Here is a 14,430-nt window from a genome sequence, read left to right on the forward strand (position 1 = left end):
GGAGCACTGTCACTAGTGCCTGTGGGCTCCCTGCACCAGCTGTAATGAGGAGCACAGACAGGACTGTGAACGGCCTTAACTGACAGCTCACGTGCTCGGTATTCTGGGCAGGGTGCACGGCGGGGGGCGGGGGGGCTGGGCAGGGTGCACACCTGTGTGTGTGGGAGGGGGCCATGGGGTGCACATCTGTGGGGGGGTCTGGGCAGGGTGCACACCTGTGTGTGTGTGGGAGGGGTCTATGGGGTGCACATCTGTGGGGGGGTCTGGGCAGGGTGCACACCTGTGTGTGTGCGGGAGGGGGCCATGGGGTGCACATCTGTGGGGGGGTCTGGGCAGGGTGCACACGTGTGTGTGTGGGAGGGGTCTATGGGGTGCATCCCTGTGGTGGGCTGGGCAGGTTGCACCCCTGTGGGGGCGGGGGGAGCTCTCGGGCACGCACAGGTGTCTAGCAGCGTCTCTCTTTCCAGCCTTGGCAATTGCTCGGAGCTGCCAGTTCCCCTCTGAGCAGCTGCACTCACACTCTCCTGCTGTGGTGGTGACCAAGAGCTCTGGAGTCATTCTGATGAGTGGTCCCTGGCCGTGTCCCTCACCCCAGGGAGCCGGCAGCAGAACACTTGGCATTTTGCTGCCTGGCTGGGAGTGGCAGGGGAAGCTCTGGCAGCGGCTTAGCTGCTGCTTGTGAGTGGCCGGCTCAGCAGGATGGAGAGATGGATGAGCCTCTTGAGCCATGTCTGTCTAAACATGGGCTTGTTGAAGCGCTAAACATTTTCTCTTGTATTGTAATTGGTGCTTCTGTGAGCAGCTCCCGGCGGCTGGCTCCCATTCCCTCGCCCAGGCAGGGCAGTTCGCTTGGCCAGGCAGTTCTCGCTGCTCCGCCCAAACGCCTCCCCCCACTCCAAGCCAGGGCCCCTGGCCTGGGCGCGCTGCTCTCTCCTTTTCCAGCGGCTGGCGGAGCCTGCTGTGGGGGCTGGCGCAGGCGCAGGCTCAGGGCTTCCAGCCACGGGCAGTCCTGGGGCAGAGGTGTCCCCTGCCCCCGGTTCCCCCAGGCACTTTGAGGAGGTGGGAGGAGGCTGTGTGGGAGTGCCCAAGCCATTCTGGGGTAGGACGGGCTGCCCTGTGCTGCGTTCCAAGCACACCCCATTGCCTCCCCTCCATCTCCGCAGCCCAGCCTCCATGTCTGGTGATCTGTGGCCTCTTCCTACAGGCAGCAGGCCAGGTGCTGCGCTCGGAGTACAGGGTCAGCATCCCACAGTGCAAGCCTCTCTCCCCCGGCGAGATCCTGGGCTGCACATCTCCCCACCTGGCACCGGACACAGAGGCCATCGTGTAAGTACCAGGTGCTGCACAGCCCTGAAAACCCATCTCCTTGCTGGTTTTAGTGCTCCAGTCTCCTTCAGAAGGGGTGTTGTGGGAATGGGGCAGGGCACAGGCTGTCAGCGGTGCTCCCAGCTAGTCCCGCCCTGGCCTTGCCCGGCAGGGGGTGCTGTGGGGAGCAGGGCAGGAGGGTTCCCCACCGCTCTGCAAAGAGGGTGACTATACTGTCCCCTCAGCCTCTGCCATCTGTTCCACCCACGAGCTGCCACAGCCTGGCTCATGGAGAGGGTCCTGCTCAGCTGTGGGGCACAGGGCAGGGCTTCTGGAAGGGGAGTCTGCTCTGGGGCCCCGGCCTCCCCTTGCTTTGGATCCCGTCCTCTGCTGTCTTGTCCTTGGGCCTGTCACCGCCCCCTCCCAACTCTGCCTTCAGCCCAGCTCTCCTTGACTGTGCCCTGCCGCGGGCTGGGAGCAGCTGAGCAGCGCTCACCCAATGGGTGTGTCACCTCTAGCTGAGGCAATGCAAACCTGTGCCTGGAGCAGGCCCCCTTCCCCATGTGTACAGCCTGCCTGCGCCCAGGGAGCTCTGGTGTGCCTGTGTGCCGTGCCAGGAGAGGGGCAGGGAATCTAGCGGCAGGGTCTCTGGGGGACTGGGCCTGCCTGGCGCTCTGCATGGAGTGGCCGGTAGCGCAGAAGGAGTAATTGAGTCGTCGATCAGACGAGATAATAGATGGCAAGGCGGGCAGATAATTGGAGAAGACGAATGACAAGGCCCCAACATCACAGCACCATTAATTTTATTTGAGGACAGCAAATTAGAGGGTGCACTTCGCTTCCTATCACCTAATTATTTTAGGTAATGGAAATGCTTAATGTACTGTGAACACGGTGAGCTGCAGAATAAATAAAGAAATGACCCCACCCCAGGGGAGCCCAGGCAGAGCTGAGCTGGCCCTGGTGTCGCTGCTGGGGTGGGCTGGGGCAGGCGACCCCCCAGCTCCTGCTGCCATGGGAACCTGCCTGGGTGCATAAAGGGGGCTGGTGGGCTCAGTGGGGACAGTGGGTAGTGGCTGGTGCTGAGATCCCGGTGCGGGAGGGCTGGGGTGACCTGGCCTGGAACAGGGCGTATCCCAGCACGGCTGGTGGTGTCTCACCCCATCCCACAGGAGGAGACAGGCCCCTCAGTGCACAGTGCATGGGAGCCCCGAGACCGCTCAGGGTTGGAACTGGTGGCAGCTGGGCAGGATGGGGAGGACCCCTCAGGCACCCCCATCCTTCACCCAGCCCTCTGGCAGGAGTCCCGCTGGACCTGCTGCTCTTCACTATCCAAGGCCACCTCTGGCAGGGCTCCAGCCCCCTTTCGCAGGCTGGCCTGGCTGTGGCTCCAGGCTCCGCTCCAGGCTGCCCCATCACCCAGAGGCAGGGGAGCACCCGAGGCTGGTGCTTGGATCTGACACTGCCAAGCCATGTGGCAGGCCCCCTGCCGGCTCTCTGGGCCACAGAAGCCATTCCTGGGCACTAGTACAGTCAACCGAGTGGCACAGCCGGGGCTGCTCTGAGGGGCTCTGCAGACGCGCCGCCTGGGACAGCCAGCACTGCCTGGGGGGCTCCTTTCGGCCAAGTGGCTTTGGGCAGCCACCAGCACCAGCTGCTGCGCAGGAAGCAACAAGAACCTCCCAGCAGGCGGCTGAGGAGTGGCTGGGCCCTGAGGTTTGGGGGCGGCCTGTGCCACTGGGTGAGAGTCAGGGGCACGCCGCCCCCACCTTTGGCAGCTCAGGCCCCGCTGGAGGGGTCATGGCCATCCTGGGGAGCCTCCTGCTGCCTAAAGCAGAGCTTCTCGCCAGCTGGAGGCACTTGGGCAAAAACTGCACATGAGAGGGATATCCCCCCGCCCTGCCCCCAAAGCCCTGTCCCCGTCCCATCCCCAAAGCCCCACCCCGTCCCATCCCCAAAGCCCTGCCCCCACCGTCGAAGGCCCACCGTGCTCACTCCACCCCCCTGCATTCTCCACCACTATCTCTCACTTTCACCAAGCTGGGGCAGGGGGATGGGGCTCAGAAGTGGGGAGCAGGCAGTGGGCTGCGGCCAAAGTGTTCACAGAGTGGGAGAAGGCTCAGGGCTGGGGCAGTCAGTGGTGGTGCAGAAGGGGTACGGGAGGGGCTCGGGGATGGGGCAGGCGGTGGTGGTGCGGGAGGGGTACAGGAGGGGTTCAGGGCTGGGGCAGGCGGTGGTGGTGCAGAAGGGGTGTGGGAGGGGTTCAGGGCTGGGGCAGGCGGTGGTGGTGCGGGGGGTACAGGAGGGGTTCAGGGCTGGGGCAGGCGGTGGTGGTGCAGGGGGGGTACAGGGCTGGGGCAGGCGGTGGTGGTGCGGAGGGTTCAGGGCTGGGGCAGGCGGTGGTGGTGCGGGGAGGTACAGGGCTGGGGCAGGCGGTGGTGGTGCAGGGGGGGTACAGGAAGGGCTCAGGGCTGGGGCAGGCGGTGGTGGTGCGGGGGGGGTACGGGAGGGGTTCAGGGCTGGGGCAGGCGGTGGTGGTGCGGGAGGGGCTCAGAGCTGGGGCAGGTGGTGGTGGTGCAGGGGGGGTACAGGAAGGGCTCAGGGCTGGGGCAGGCGGTGGTGGTGCAGGGGGGGTACAGGAAGGGCTCAGGGCTGGGGCAGGCGGTGGTGGTGCGGGGGGGGTACGGGAGGGGTTCAGGGCTGGGGCAGGCGGTGGTGGTGCGGGAGGGGCTCAGAGCTGGGGCAGGTGGTGGTGGTGCAGGGGGGGTACAGGAAGGGCTCAGGGCTGGGGCAGGCGGTGGTGGTGCGGGGGGGGTACGGGAGGGGTTCAGGGCTGGGGCAGGCGGTGGTGGTGCGGGGAGGTACAGGGCTGGGGCAGGCGGTGGTGGTGCGGGAGGGGCTCAGAGCTGGGGCAGGCGGTGGTGGTGTGGGGGGTACAGGAAGGGCTCAGGGCTTGGGCAGGCGGTAGTGGTGCGGGGGGGTACAGGGCTGGGGCAGGCGGTGGTGGTGCGGAGGGTTCAGGGCTGGGGCAGGCGGTGGTGGTGCGGGAGGGGCTCAGGGCTGGGGCAGGCGGTGGTGGTGCGGGGGGGTATGGGAGGGGCTCGGGGATGGGGCAGGCGGTGGTGGTGCGGGGGGTACAGGAGGGGCTCGGGGATGGGGCAGGCGGTGGTGGTACGGGGGGGTACAGGAGGGGCTCAGGGCTGGGGCAGGTGGCAGTGGTGCGGGAGGGGCTCAGGGCAGGGGCAGGCGGTGGTGGTGCGGGGGGGGTACAGGGCTGGGGCAGGTGGTGGTGGTGCGGGGGGTACAGGAGGGGCTCGGGGATGGGGCAGGCGGTGGTGGTGCGGGAGGGGCTCGGCTGGGGCAGGCGGTGGTGGTGCGGGGGGTACAGGAGGGGCTCGGGGATGGGGCAGGCGGCGGTGGTGCGGGGGGTACAGGAGGGGCTCAGGGCTGGGGCAGGCGGTGGTGGTGCGGGGGGTACAGGAGGGGCTCGGCTGGGGCAGGCGGTGGTGGTGCGGGGGGTACAGGAGGGGCTCGGGGATGGGGCAGGCGGTGGTGGTGCGGGGGGTACAGGAGGGGCTCGGCTGGGGCAGGCGGTGGTGGTGCGGGGGGGTGCGGGAGGGGCTCGGGGATGGGGCAGGCGGTGGTGGTGCGGGGGGGTACAGGAGGGGCTCAGGGCTGGGGCAGGCGGTGGTGGTGCGGGGGGTACAGGAGGGGCTCGGCTGGGGCAGGCGGTGGTGGTGCGGGGGGTACAGGAGGGGCTCGGCTGGGGCAGGCGGTGGTGGTGCGGGGGGTACAGGAGGGGCTCGGGGCTGGGGCAGGCGGTGGTGGTGCGGGGGGTACAGGAGGGGCTCGGGGCTGGGGCAGGCGGCGGTGGTGCGGGGGGGTACAGGAGGGGCTCGGCTGGGGCAGGCGGCGGTGGTGCGGGGGGGTGCAGGAGGGGCTCGGCTGGGGCAGACGGTGGTGGTGCGGGGGGGTGCAGGAGGGGCTCGGGGATGGGGCAGGCGGTGGTGGTGCGGGGGGTACAGGAGGGGCTCGGGGCTGGGGCAGGCGGCGGTGGTGCGGGGGGGTACAGGAGGGGCTCGGCTGGGGCAGGCGGCGGTGGTGCGGGGGGGTGCGGGAGGGGCTCGGCTGGGGCAGGCGGTGGTGGTGCGGGGGGGTGCGGGAGGGGCTCAGGGCTGGGGCAGGCGGTGGTGGTGCGGGGGGGTGCAGGAGGGGTTCAGGGCTGGGGCAGGCGGCGGTGGTGCGGGGGGGTGCGGGAGGGGCTCAGGGCTGGGGCAGGCGGCGGTGGTGCGGGGGGGTGCGGGAGGGGCTCAGGGCTGGTGTTTGGTGTGCAGGAAGGGGTGCCAAAGGGTGCAGCATGTACTTCTGTCCCCCCAGCTCTGCACTGCTCTCAGAAGGGACCAGCATTGCGCAATGGGCCTTGGGGGCACATGAGGTTCTGCGCACCACCCAGCTCTGCAGGCTCTGCCCCCTCAACTCCCATTGGCCACAGTTCCCTGTTCCCAGCCAGTGGGCTTTGTGGAGAGAGTGTTTGTAGGCGGGAGCAACCAGTGCTGGAGACCTCTGCTTCCTCCCCCTAACCCAAGATCATGGGGGGCCACTGGCCCTATGGGGACGGCGTGGGGCTGAGACAGGCAGGGAGGCTGCATTAGCAGCAGTCCCCTATGTCTCTGGAGATCAGGGTCAACAGGCAGCCACAGGGCCACCACTGCTCGTGGGCTTGGCAATTAAGGCCACAGGCCTACAGGAACTAGCTGCACAAGTGCTGAGTGCCTGCCATGTCCTGTGGCAGTGAGTTCTGCAGGTTGGGTGGTACGAAGTGCCTTGCCTTGCCTTGCCTTCCAGGATCCCACACTACCGCTCGTGCGGGAAGGGGACCCTGAGAGCGTGTAGAGCCAGGTTTTTCAGACAGTTCCATTCTGAGCCCCTGCCTCCCCGAGCGGTGGGGACACAGCTCTTGTTCCATTGCAGATGTGGGTGCCCGGCAGCTGCAGGTGAGTCCCAGCGGGGGCACTCCACATGCTGCTTTCTTCGTCCCTGTTTGCTCAGTTGGCCCCATCTCTGGGGCTAACTTTTGCAGACAAATTAGCTTTGATCTTCCAAAATGTCATTCTCCAATTAAGGGAAAATCTAGTCAAGTTTTACGTCTGAATTCATTTTCCAAGCCCTCACTCCATTAGGGCAGCTGAATGAAAGGCTTTGAAATGTAATTGCTGACTTGAAATCCGATTAGAAATAGAAGCAGAAATATCTCTACCCAGACGTAGCTGCGGAACAGCTCTGAAGCACGGCACATTGACTCAGCCGCCCTGCTGCACCGGGCCGCTTTTGGGTGGAGGACAGCCGCCTCCTCACCTTCAGCAGGAGGCGGAGGGGCACAGCACAGCAGCTGGGCGCGTGGGCGTGTTACAGGCGGAGGGGCACAGCACAGCAGCTGGGCGCGTGGGCGTGTTACAGGCGGAGGGGCACAGCACAGCAGCTGGGCGCGTGGGCGTGTTACAGGCGGAGGGGCACAGCACAGCAGCTGGGCAGGTGGGCGTGTTACAGGCGGAGGGGCACAGCACAGCAGCTGGGCGGGTGGGCGTGTTACAGGCGGAGGGGCACAGCACAGCAGCTGGGCGCGTGGGCGTGTTACAGGCGGAGGGGCACAGCACAGCAGCTGGGCGCGTGGGCGTGTTACAGGCGGAGGGGCACAGCACAGCAGCTGGGCAGGTGGGTGTGTTACAGGCGGAGGGGCATAGCACAGCAGCTGGGCGCGTGGGCGTGTTACAGGCGGAGGGGCACAGCACAGCAGCTGGGCGGGTGGGCGTGTTACAGGCGGAGGGGCACAGCACAGCAGCTGGGCGGGTGGGCGTGTTACAGGCGGAGGGGCACAGCACAGCAGCTGGGCGCGTGGGCGTGTTACAGGCGGAGGGGCACAGCACAGCAGCTGGGCGCGTGGGCGTGTTACAGGCGGAGGGGCACAGCACAGCAGCTGGGCGCGTGGGCGTGTTACAGGCGGAGGGGCACAGCACAGCAGCTGGGCGGGTGGGCGTGTTACAGGCGGAGGGGCACAGCACAGCAGCTGGGCGGGTGGGCGTGTTACAGGCGGAGGGGCACAGCACAGCAGCTGGGCGGGTGGGCGTGTTACAGGCGGAGGGGCACAGCACAGCAGCTGGGCGCGTGGGCGTGTTACAGGCGGAGGGGCACAGCTGGGCGGGTGGGCGTGTTACAGGCGGAGGGACACAGCACAGCAGCTGGGCAGGTGGGCGTGTTACAGGCGGAGGGGCACAGCACAGCAGCTGGGCGGGTGGGTGTGTTACAGGCGGAGGGGCACAGCTGGGCGGGTGGGCATGTTACAGGCAGAGGGGCACAGCACAGCAGCTGGGCGGGTGGGCGTGTTACAGGCAGAGGGGCACAGCTGGGCGGGTGGGCATGTTACAGGCGGAGGGACACAGCACAGCAGCTGGGTGGGTGGATGTGTTACAGGCGGAGGGGCACAGTACAGCAGCTAGGAGGGTGGGAGTGTTACAGGTGGAGGAGAACAGCGGGTGGGTGAGCGTGTTACAGGCGGAGGGGCACAGCACAGCAGCTGGGCAGGTGGGTGTGTTACAGGTGGAGGGGCACAGCACAGCAGCTGGGCAGGTGGGTGTGTTACAGGTGGAGGGGCATAGCACAGCAGCTGGGTGGGTGGATGTGTTACAGGCGGAGGGGCACAGTACAGCAGCTAGGAGGGTGGGAGTGTTACAGGTGGAGGAGAACAGCGGGCGGGTGAGCGTGTTACAGGCGGAGGGGCATAGCACAGCAGCTGGGTAGGTGGGTGTGTTACAGGCGGAGGGGCACAGCACAGCAGCTGGGCAGGTGGGTGTGTTACAGGCGGAGGGGCACAGCACAGCAGCTGGGCAGGTGGGTGTGTTACAGGTGGAGGGGCATAGCACAGCAGCTGGGCGGGTGGGCGTGTTACAGGCGGAGGGGCACAGCACAGCAGCTGGGCGGGTGGGCGTGTTACAGGCGGAGGGGCACAGCACAGCAGCTGGGCGGGTGGGCGTGTTACAGGCGGAGGGGCACAGCACAGCAGCTGGGCAGGTGGGCGTGTTACAGGCGGAGGGGCACAGCACAGCAGCTGGGCGGGTGGGCGTGTTACAGGCGGAGGGGCACAGCACAGCAGCTGGGCGGGTGGGTGTGTTACAGGTGGAGGGGCATAGCACAGCAGCTGGGTGGGTGGATGTGTTACAGGCGGAGGGGCACAGTACAGCAGCTAGGAGGGTGGGAGTGTTACAGGTGGAGGAGAACAGCGGGCGGGTGAGCGTGTTACAGGCGGAGGGGCATAGCACAGCAGCTGGGCAGGTGGGTGTGTTACAGGCGGAGGGGCACAGCACAGCAGCTGGGCAGGTGGGTGTGTTACAGGCGGAGGGGCATAGCACAGCAGCTGGGCAGGTGGGTGTGTTACAGGCGGAGGGGCACAGCACAGCAGCTGGGCAGGTGGGCGTGTTACAGGCGGAGGGGCACAGCACAGCAGCTGGGCAGGTGGGCGTGTTACAGGCGGAGGGGCACAGCACAGCAGCTGGGCGGGTGGGCGTGTTACAGGCGGAGGGGCACAGCACAGCAGCTGGGCGGGTGGGCGTGTTACAGGCGGAGGGGCACAGCACAGCAGCTGGGCAGGTGGGTGTGTTACAGGTGGAGGGGCATAGCACAGCAGCTGGGTGGGTGGATGTGTTACAGGCGGAGGGGCACAGTACAGCAGCTAGGAGGGTGGGAGTGTTACAGGTGGAGGAGAACAGCGGGCGGGTGAGCGTGTTACAGGCGGAGGGGCATAGCACAGCAGCTGGGCAGGTGGGTGTGTTACAGGCGGAGGGGCACAGCACAGCAGCTGGGCAGGTGGGTGTGTTACAGGCGGAGGGGCACAGCACAGCAGCTGGGCAGGTGGGCGTGTTACAGGTGGAGGGGCATAGCACAGCAGCTGGGCGGGTGGGCGTGTTACAGGCAGAGGGGCACAGCTGGGCAGGTGGGTGTGTTACAGGCGGAGGGGCACAGCACAGCAGCTGGGCGGGTGGGCGTGTTACAGGCAGAGGGGCACAGCACAGCAGCTGGGCGGGTGGGTGTGTTACAGGCGGAGGGGCACAGCACAGCAGCTGGGCGGGTGGGTGTGTTACAGGTGGAGGGGCACAGCACAGCAGCTGGGTGGGTGGGTGTGTTACAGGCGGAGGGGCACAGCACAGCAGCTGGGCGGGTGGGCGTGTTACAGGCGGAGGGGCACAGCACAGCAGCTGGGCGGGTGGGCGTGTTACAGGCGGAGGGGCACAGCACAGCAGCTGGGCGGGTGGGTGTGTTACAGGCGGAGGGGCACAGCACAGCAGCTGGGCGGGTGGGTGTGTTACAGGCGGAGGGGCACAGCACAGCAGCTGGGCAGGTGGGCGTGTTACAGGCGGAGGGGCACAGCACAGCAGCTGGGCAGGTGGGCGTGTTACAGGCGGAGGGGCACAGCACAGCAGCTGGGCGGGTGGGCGTGTTACAGGCGGAGGGGCACAGCACAGCAGCTGGGCGGGTGGGCGTGTTACAGGCGGAGGGGCACAGCACAGCAGCTGGGCGGGTGGGCGTGTTACAGGCGGAGGGGCACAGCACAGCAGCTGGGCAGGTGGGTGTGTTACAGGCGGAGGGGCATAGCACAGCAGCTGGGCAGGTGGGCGTGTTACAGGCGGAGGGGCACAGCACAGCAGCTGGGCGGGTGGGCGTGTTACAGGCGGAGGGGCACAGCACAGCAGCTGGGCGGGTGGGCGTGTTACAGGCGGAGGGGCACAGCACAGCAGCTGGGCGGGTGGGCGTGTTACAGGCGGAGGGGCACAGCACAGCAGCTGGGCGGGTGGGCGTGTTACAGGCGGAGGGGCACAGCACAGCAGCTGGGCGGGTGGGCGTGTTACAGGCGGAGGGGCACAGCACAGCAGCTGGGCGGGTGGGCGTGTTACAGGCGGAGGGGCACAGCACAGCAGCTGGGCGGGTGGGCGTGTTACAGGCGGAGGGGCACAGCACAGCAGCTGGGCAGGTGGGTGTGTTACAGGCGGAGGGGCATAGCACAGCAGCTGGGCAGGTGGGTGTGTTACAGGCGGAGGGGCACAGCACAGCAGCTGGGCGGGTGGGCGTGTTACAGGCGGAGGGGCACAGCACAGCAGCTGGGCGGGTGGGTGCGTTACAGGCGGAGGCGGACAGCACAGCAGCTGAGTGCGTTACGGAGGGGGACAGCACAGTAGCTGGGCGCATTACGGGTGGAGGGGCGCTGTACAGTAGCTGGGTGCGTTACAGGTGCAGGGGCGCTGTACAGTAGCTGAGCACGTTACAGGTGGAGGGGCGCAGCACAGTAGCTGGACGCGTTACAGGCGGAGTGGCGCAGCACAGTAGCTGGACGCGTTACAGGTGCATGAGCGCTGTACAGTATCTGGGCACGTTACAGGCGGAGGGGCGCAGCACAGTAGCTGGACGTGTTACAGGTGGAGGGGCATAGCACACCAGCTGGGTGCGTTACCAGCGGGGGGCCTTTGTACAGTAGCTGGACACGTTACAGGCAGAGGGGGACAGCACAGTAGCTGGACATGTTACAGGCGGAGGGGCACAGTACACCAGCTGTGTGCGTTACAGGCGGAGGGGCGCAGCACAGTAGCTGGACGTGTTACAGGCAGAGGGGCACAGCATACGAGCTGTGTGCGTTACAGGCGGAGGGGCGCTGTACAGTAGCTGGACACGTTACAGGCAGAGGGGCGCAGCACAGTAGCTGGACGCGTTACAGGCAGAGGGGCACAGCACATGAGCTGTGTGCGTTACAGGCGGAGGGGCACAGCACACGAGCTGTGTGCGTTACAGGCGGAGGGGCGCTGTACAGTAGCTGGACGCATTACAGGCAGAGGGGCACAGCACACCAGCTGTGTGCGTTACAGGAGGAGGGGCGCTGTACAGTAGCTGGACACGTTACAGGCAGAGGGGCACGGCACACCAGCTGGGTGCGTTACAGGCAGAGGGGCGCAGCACAGTAGCTGGACGCGTTACAGGCAGAGGGGCACAGCACACCAGCTGGGTGCGTTACAGGCGGAGGGGCGCTGTACAGTAGCTGGACGTGTTACAGGCAGAGGGGCACAGCACACGAGCTGTGTGCGTTACAGGCGGAGGGGCGCTGTACAGTAGCTGGACGCGTTACAGGCAGAGGGGCACAGCACACAAGCTGTGTGCGTTACAGGCGGAGGGGCGCAGCACAGTAGCTGGACGCGTTACAGGCAGAGGGGCACAGCACACGAGCTGTGTGCGTTACAGGCGGAGGGGCGCTGTACAGTAGCTGGACGCGTTACAGGCAGAGGGGCACAGCACACGAGCTGTGTGCGTTACAGGCGGAGGGGCGCTGTACAGTAGCTGGACGCATTACAGGCAGAGGGGCACAGCACACCAGCTGTGTGCGTTACAGGAGGAGGGGCGCTGTACAGTAGCTGGACACGTTACAGGCAGAGGGGCACGGCACACCAGCTGGGTGCGTTACAGGCAGAGGGGCGCAGCACAGTAGCTGGACGCGTTACAGGCAGAGGGGCACAGCACACCAGCTGGGTGCGTTACAGGCGGAGGGGCGCTGTACAGTAGCTGGACGCGTTACAGGCAGAGGGGCACAGCACACGAGCTGTGTGCGTTACAGGCGGAGGGGCGCTGTACAGTAGCTGGACGCATTACAGGCAGAGGGGCACAGCACACCAGCTGTGTGCGTTACAGGCGGAGGGGCACTGTACATTAGCTGGACGCGTTACAGGCAGAGGGGCACAGCACACGAGCTGTGTGCGTTACAGGCAGAGGGGCGCAGCACAGTAGCTGGACGCGTTACAGGCAGAGGGGCACAGCACACCAGCTGTGTGCGTTACAGGCGGAGGGGCGCTGTACAGTAGCTGGACGCGTTACAGGCAGAGGGGCACAGCACACCAGCTGGGTGCGTTACAGGCGGAGGGGCGCTGTACAGTAGCTGGACGCGTTACAGGCAGAGGGGCACAGCACACCAGCTGTGTGCGTTAGAGGCGGAGGGGCGCAGCACAGTAGCTGGACGCGTTACAGGCAGAGGGGCGCAGCACACCAGCTGGGTGCGTTACAGGCGGAGGGGCACAGCACACGAGCTGGGTGCGTTACAGGCGGAGGGGCGCTGTACAGTAGCTGGACGCGTTACAGGCAGAGGGGCACAGCACACCAGCTGGGTGCGTTACAGGCGGAGGGGCACAGCACACGAGCTGTGTGCGTTACAGGCAGAGGGGCGCAGCACAGTAGCTGGACGCGTTACAGGCAGAGGGGCACAGCACACCAGCTGGGTGCGTTACAGGCGGAGGGGCGCAGCACAGTAGCTGGACGCGTTACAGGCAGAGGGGCACAGCACACCAGCTGGGTGCGTTACAGGCGGAGGGGCGCTGTACAGTAGCTGGACGCGTTACAGGCAGAGGGGCACAGCACACCAGCTGTGTGCGTTAGAGGCGGAGGGGCGCAGCACAGTAGCTGGACGCGTTACAGGCAGAGGGGCGCAGCACACCAGCTGGGTGCGTTACAGGCGGAGGGGCACAGCACACGAGCTGGGTGCGTTACAGGCGGAGGGGCGCTGTACAGTAGCTGGACGCGTTACAGGCAGAGGGGCACAGCACACCAGCTGGGTGCGTTACAGGCGGAGGGGCACAGCACACGAGCTGGGTGTGTTACAGGCGGAGGGGCGCTGTACAGTAGCTGGACGCGTTACAGGCAGAGGGGCACAGCACACCAGCTGGGTGCGTTAGAGGCGGAGGGGCGCAGCACAGTAGCTGGACGCGTTACAGGCAGAGGGGCACAGTACACCAGCTGTGTGCGTTACAGGCGGAGGGGCACAGCACACCAGCTGTGTGCGTTACAGGCAGAGGGGCACAGCACACCAGCTGGGTGTGTTACAGGCGGAGGGGCGCTGTACAGTAGCTGGACGCGTTACAGGCAGAGGGGCACAGCACACCAGCTGTGTGCGTTACAGGCGGAGGGGCGCTGTACAGTAGCTGGACGCGTTACAGGCAGAGGGGCACAGCACACCAGCTGTGTGCGTTAGAGGCGGAGGGGCGCAGCACAGTAGCTGGACGCGTTACAGGCGGAGGGGCACAGCACACCAGCTGGGTGCGTTACAGGCGGAGGGGCACAGCACACGAGCTGGACGCGTTACAGGCAGAGGGGCACAGCACACCAGCTGTGTGCGTTACAGGCAGAGGGGCGCAGCACACCAGCTGGGTGCGTTACAGGCGGAGGGGCGCAGCACAGTAGCTGGACGCGTTACAGGCAGAGGGGCACAGCACACCAGCTGTGTGCGTTACAGGCGGAGGGGCGCTGTACAGTAGCTGGACGCGTTACAGGCAGAGGGGCACAGCACACGAGCTGGGTGCGTTACAGGCGGAGGGGCGCTGTACAGTAGCTGGACGCGTTACAGGCAGAGGGGCACAGCACACCAGCTGGGTGCGTTACAGGCAGAGGGGCGCAGCACAGTAGCTTGTCCCTACCCCCCTGACTTGGGGGGCCCAGAGCTTATCCTCCACGCAGGCGTCCAGAGCCACTTCCTCTGCATGCTTTCGCCCATCTGTGGGGGAGGGGGGCTGTGGTGCTGTTACTGCCAAGGGGACAGCGTGGACGCTCGTGTTCCCATCAGCAGCCAAGCGCCCTTGGCCCGTAAAGGCCCACCCGCTGCTCCCTGTCGTGCTTGTAGGACAGACCAAAGGAGTTGACCTGCAGGGCAGAGCAGCCCCAAGGTGAGTTCCATGGGCTGTTCGCAGCATGAGCCCTGGCGCCCGTATGGCCTTGCAGGCGGTGTCTGTCGGGCTTCAGCCCAGGCCTAAAGCATCTGCCTCACCTGCTCTGACCCTGTTGTGCTCAGCGTGGGCCTGGCTGCCGGTGTCGGCACACACAGCTCAGCAGCAGCAGCAGCAGCAGCAGCCAGTGGGCAGTCAGAGCAGGGCTGAGCCAAACTCGGCCACTTGACTGGGCTTTGGGGCCAGCTGCTTGCTGATGAGCACAGCAGCTTCCCTGAGCTCTTCCCTCCTGGTCACAGGTACCTGGGAGACGGGCGCTTCCACCTGGAGTCCATCATGATCGCCAATCCCGGAGTCCCTGCCTACAGGTACTGTTGCCAGCCAGGCT

The 14,430-nt window shown here is 66.4% G+C and overlaps 1 protein-coding gene across 4 annotated transcripts in view; it reads left to right on the plus strand.

Annotated features, from left to right (window-relative positions):
* Window positions 1–14,430, plus strand: part of DPH1 (diphthamide biosynthesis 1) — a 46,360-nt gene that overhangs the window by 19,526 nt on the left and 12,404 nt on the right. For all 4 annotated transcript variants that reach the window (XM_075013328.1, XM_075013329.1, XM_075013330.1 and 1 more), the window contains 2 exons: window positions 1,205–1,326; window positions 14,342–14,410. In XM_075013328.1, coding sequence (XP_074869429.1) covers window positions 1,205–1,326; window positions 14,342–14,410 — 191 coding nt within the window. The remainder of the gene's footprint in view (window positions 1–1,204; window positions 1,327–14,341; window positions 14,411–14,430) is intronic.

Source organism: Carettochelys insculpta, chromosome 19, assembly GCF_033958435.1.
Source record: "Carettochelys insculpta isolate YL-2023 chromosome 19, ASM3395843v1, whole genome shotgun sequence".
Lineage (NCBI taxonomy): Eukaryota > Metazoa > Chordata > Testudines > Carettochelyidae > Carettochelys > Carettochelys insculpta.